Source organism: Quercus suber, unplaced genomic scaffold (assembly GCF_002906115.3).
Source record: "Quercus suber isolate HL8 unplaced genomic scaffold, Cork oak 2.0 scaffold_209, whole genome shotgun sequence".
NCBI classification, from domain to species: Eukaryota; Viridiplantae; Streptophyta; class Magnoliopsida; order Fagales; family Fagaceae; genus Quercus; species Quercus suber.
In genome coordinates, this window is record NW_027069667.1 from 274,340 (window position 1) to 279,944 (window position 5,605).

The window sequence follows — 5,605 nt, forward strand, 5'->3', positions numbered from 1 at the left end:
AAAGTAAAACTCAATTTTGTCAAAGTTGAGCTCACATTGCCACATCAGTGGTTACTGCATTTAGCTCAACTTTGGTTAAATTGAGTTTCAAAAAAGGTTACATAATTAAATAACTTGCTAATTAGGTTTTTTTAGTAATATAATTTACAAAAACCAAACTTTTAGCAAAATAGGCATTTTCTAACATTGTGCTTACCAAACAAATTGTATTTGTATGGGACCAACCACTTTTTGTTTTTAAATTAAGAAAACTATTTTTAAAATAAGTTTTCGAAGTTCAAACAAGTTAGAAATGAATGAGAAAATATAATTTTTTAGACACTTGTCTCAGTCCATAGAGATAAGCCACAAAGACAGACCACGTAAACTTTCATATCTTTTTTTTTTTTTTTTCATCATATTATCTTAAAATTCTACACTGTGTACCACAAGCTAAACACATGGAGGCCAAAAAATTATTGGAAAACACAATCTAAATATATTAGGGCCACAAAGTTGTTGGAAAAACCAAGAAATGAGCAGGACTTTTGTTTATTTTTTTGTTAGTTTTGTAGGAGCATAATGTTAAATCGACAAATAGTTTAGACCATCAGAAGAATTGCTATAATGCTATTCACTTTGCACGAGCTTGATTTGAATAGTTATCAACCAGTCCTCTTGGATTGTAACCAGTCCTTTTGGATTGCATCCGTGTTGAACATCAAATAAATAAGGTAAGTGGGCCAACCCAATCAATCAAGGACGACAATAAAGAGGAAAAAGAAAAAAAGAAAAAGTCCACCAAGCAAATAGTTGAGGGTCAAAACCATGCAATCAACGAAAGTGTAATTATTCAGTTTTTCGGAGCATAATAAATACAAGGTTTCTTTCACATTTATTTATTTATTTATTTTTTGGTTGAAAATCTGGTTTCTTTCCCATGAATAGTAAATTTTGTTATGAATTTTGTTATGAATTTAATTAATTAATAAGATTTATTATTATGATGTAAGAGGGTAAGACATATTTATTGTGATCTAAATCGAGCAATTAAATAATTATCAGCAAGATCAATGAGATTTATTATTATGTGAGAGGGTAAGACGTATTTATTGTGATCTAAATCGAGCAATTGAATAATTAGCAACAAAATCAAGTTAAAAAGAAAAGCAAGGTATGAACCTTAGAAGATTATCAAGGAACAAGAAGTCTAATAAGAAAGGAGAATATCAAGGATTTAAATGGTTTGAAGATGGCTTATGTCCATGAAACAATAAGAGAATTAATTTACTAAATCATACAGAGATTACAAATATTTGCACTAACGTGATAGCACAAAACACTAGGCCTGAAATTGGAAAATCTAGAAGATGGAAGAGATATTGTAACTAATTTTTTCTTTCTTCTTTAGTCTCTTGCACCTAGGATGATTTCCTGCGCAATGAGCGACTGCTGCAGTAAAACGTTGTAAACATCGGAGGAGACGAGGTTCCTTATTCCACATTCTTAATTACTAGGTAGTCCAAGAATTTTCCTATGACTTTTTCAATTGATATTTTGATATAAAAAAATCTCCTTATTTCTTGACGGCAAATTCTCAACAATGTATATGTATATATATATATATATACACACACACACTAGGTAAGGAGTTCCATTCAAATAAAAAACGATTTTTTTAACCTCCTTTCGTTCCATGGAAAAAAAAAAAGAAAAAATCAATACCAATGGCATCTCATTATCTCTGTTGTTTTTCACTCTCAAATATGATACTTTTGGTGGTTATTGTAGTACGAAATTACTGCAGAAATTCTTATCTTTTTTTCATAGCCATAACTTTAGAGTTTCCTAGTCAACATCAACAAGATTAAAGAAATCGTACGTAGTGGTCACAGACACTCAAAGAGTCGAAAATATCAATCAAAACATCAAATATAAATGTTTTTTTTTTTAGAAAGAAATGTAAATGTTTTAAAAGCCCTTTTATTTAACTATGAACTGAATATTGATTACACGTTACAATCCAAACACTCGTTCATCGCATTATTGTAGAGACAAAGCCATACACTTAACCTAGCTATTCAAGTCACCATCCAGTGAGTTATTGCAATTCTAAGTTGTAACATCATAGATTCATAGCTGACAAATTGACCCATTTTCCATAATTTGACATTTCAATTCGGTAGAGCACGAGAGAGGTTCGACCAGTAAAGACACAATATTTTTCCGAGTGTCCCGGTCTTGAACCCCAAACCCATCTCCATATTGGTAAAGGCTATGTGCCACACGAGCATTATTTGTTGCAATATTGACAAATGATTGCAGCATTGGCAATTGGTTGAAGCATTGCCCATTTATTTTCTTCCAACTCTTGTTTATCATGTCTTTGATGTGCTTCTGTGCAATTTCTTCTGAAACATCAGCTTCTCTCATATAACATAGGATTGATGAGGGAACATCACCTCTTGCTCTCTCAACCTGTTTCAAGTTACTATTCCAATTAGTTTGTTCTAATATGGACATAATAATTAATCAATGTTCTCAATACAATAAAGAATGAGTAATACTACAACCATAAACTATTTTATAATATTTTTACAAATTATTGATGTGACGAATTCTTACTAGCTCTAATTTGGACTTGCCAATGACATCACATTTTTATCTACCAATAATTATTTAGAAAATGCTAAAGCTACATCAACACTTTGTAAAAATGTTGTATAAAGAAAGAGTAATTACCACTGAAGTCCCCAAATCATTGCAAAGTCGAATTATTATAGATATATTATACACAATTTCTTGGTTTTTCTCCAGAAAATCTTCCATCCCGTTTGTTACCTCATGTCCCATGGAAAAGAATTCGTGGACCAAAAGTAATGGGGCAGTCGATGAAATCCATCCATTACTTAGATATTCTTGCAGGGATGGAGTGTAGCCCATGTTGTACCACTTTGCTTCCACAAATAATGCATTACAAAAATCTGTCCACTATTAAAAAAGAAAAAAAGAAAAAGATATTCACTATAATTTCAATAATGATGATCTTTACCTATTGTGTATATATGTATTCCAATTAAACATGATGAAAAATGAACGAATGAGAGAGTAAATTTCAATTATTATGGAAAATAAACAGATGAGTACCCCTTTTTTAAGATAAGGCGAAACTTGGTTCCAAGCACCCTTCTCCTTTTGAATTCCATTAGCAATTTCATTAGTAGTATTGTAGAGAGCTAGGAAGCAAGTCTTCATGCACTCTGGAAGCTGTTGAGTTTCACTAACATCCCACCTGAATTAATTATTTTGGTGAGAATAATTCTTAATGTTGTAAAACAATTATTTGCCTATTTTAAAATACCCCTAATATCTCCAAAATAACCAAAATATGCTCAAAACTACTGAAATGCCTCTAAATCCTATAAAATAGCCAAATTTCAAAATGACTGAAATAGCCTTGAATCTAAAAAATGACCCAAATATTTTCAAATCTAATATGATTCATGAAAAAGAAAAAAGAAAAAAGAAAAGAAAAAACCATTAAAATGATGAAAATACCTTATAAAACCTCCAAAATAACCACGTAATGCCTCAAAATTATGGAAATCAACTCCAAACTTTTAATAGTTTCTCAAAAATACTTTATAAGTATCACTTAGAGGTTTCAATTGTTTGTACGTAATTATCCTTGTGAATGCTAGTTCAGTTGATAGCTTTTGTTAATTATTATTTTTATTTACTTTTGTTGTTACACTCTTATTTTGAATATGCTTATTGGTGTAATTTTTAAAAAATTTATTTTGATTGTGCAGGTTGATCTAAGTTATTTTATTAATATATTAAATTGAGAAATCAAAGTTTTTATTTCATATTTATATTAAATATAAATATAAAATTTATGATTTTTCATATGAGACTCCAACAAATATTTTTTGAGCATTTTTAGGAAAATAACTAAACATCAAAAAACATATAATTTTCCTTGAAATGTTTTTACGTTGAAATAAACAGGGCCTTAAAGTATTTTTGGTCCTCAATTTTTTGTTTCATTTTCTTACTTGTGTGCTTCATTGTTATCCTTGCCAACACCTAAGAGCATCACCAGCATATTCTCCCAATTTTTGTTCACTGTTCATTGTTTAGAGAATGAACAGTGACTTTTACCTTTTAGCTACAAACTTTTTCAAATATACTTTCCAACAGATTCTTTATCTCATTTAAATATTATTTCTTCATTATTTTTTTATTCTTTTTTTAGAAAAAAGAATAGATAGTTTGTTGGAAAGTATATTTGAAAAAGTAGATAGACAAATGGTAAATTTAACTGTTCACTCTTCAAACAGTACAAAAATTTGAAGAAGTTACTAGAGATGCTCTAACTATTAAAAAGAAAATGACAATGTTAGATAAAAGTTTACTCTGAAAATAATTAATGAAGGTAAAAGTAAAAGTAATTTTCTTTTCTTTTCTTCATCCCTTCCCCGACCAAGTTTCTTTGCAACCAAGCAAATTTTTTTTTTTTTGGGGGGAGGGGGGGGGGGGGTGGGGAGTGTGGGGAACAAACAAAAGAAAATAATTTTTTTACATTTAAGTATTTTGATAGAAAAATTTTAGCTGACATAGTCTTTTTGCCGACTATGTAGCAAAATCTTTTCATTTTTTTTTTTCAAATAAGTGATACGTAGGCATTATGTTAGTCATGTCATGCAAGCAATTTTTGTCAATTAGAGCATCTCCAATAGCTTAGGTAAAAGCAAAATAATTTCTATAATAGAGAATGAAACCAAAAAAATGGTCTCCAACGGATTCTTTAAATCACAAATTTTTTTTTTTGCTAATGAACAGTAGCTCCTCAAGTCTGATGGGCTATTGTACATTAGCAATTGGATTTTTTTTATTAAAATATTATACTAGCTACTATTATATCAATTCTTTCTCTTTCTTTGGATTTCTTTTTTCTCTCATACTCTCTCTCCATTGCTTCTCACAGAACAAGTGAAAGGATGCTCTGCCTTTATATTTTTTCTTGGATTCTTCTTGTTGTCTTCTCAAATTCCAACACCGTGAGATCATTGACTTCAACCAACAAAATCAAACAACTGAAAAAAAAAAAAATATATATATATATATATATATTCTCTCCTCTTGTTCTCTTTTTGCTACAAAAGGTGATCAACAAAGGAAGAATAAAAAAAGAATAAAAAAATAATGAAGAAATAATATTTAAATGAGATAAAGAATCTGTTGGAAAGTATATTTGAAAAAGTTTGTAGCTAAAAGGTAAAAGTCACTGTTCATTCTCTAAACAATGAACAGTGAACAAAAATTGGGAGAATATGCTGGTGATGCTCTTAGGTGTTGGCAAGGATAACAATGAAGCACACAAGTAAGAAAATGAAACAAAAAATTGAGGACCAAAAATACTTTAAGGCCCTGTTTATTTCAACGTAAAAACATTTCAAGGAAAATTATATGTTTTTTGATGTTTAGTTATTTTCCTAAAAATGCTCAAAAAATATTTGTTGGAGTCTCATATGAAAAATCATAAATTTTATATTTATATTTAATATAAATATGAAATAAAAACTTTGATTTCTCAATTTAATATATTAATAAAATAACTTAG

The 5,605-nt window shown here is 29.3% G+C and overlaps 1 protein-coding gene across 1 annotated transcript; it reads right to left on the reverse strand.

The window, feature by feature from the left end:
- Window positions 1-2,077: 2,077 nt before the first annotated feature.
- Window positions 2,078-4,087, reverse strand: LOC111989188 ((E,E)-alpha-farnesene synthase). The gene is given in 5 exon segments (XM_065779482.1): window positions 2,078-2,457; window positions 2,722-2,970; window positions 3,127-3,300; window positions 3,382-3,442; window positions 4,038-4,087. Coding segments are annotated over 5 exon segments (879 nt in total). The 3' UTR covers window positions 2,078-2,112.
- Window positions 4,088-5,605: the final 1,518 nt, after the last annotated feature.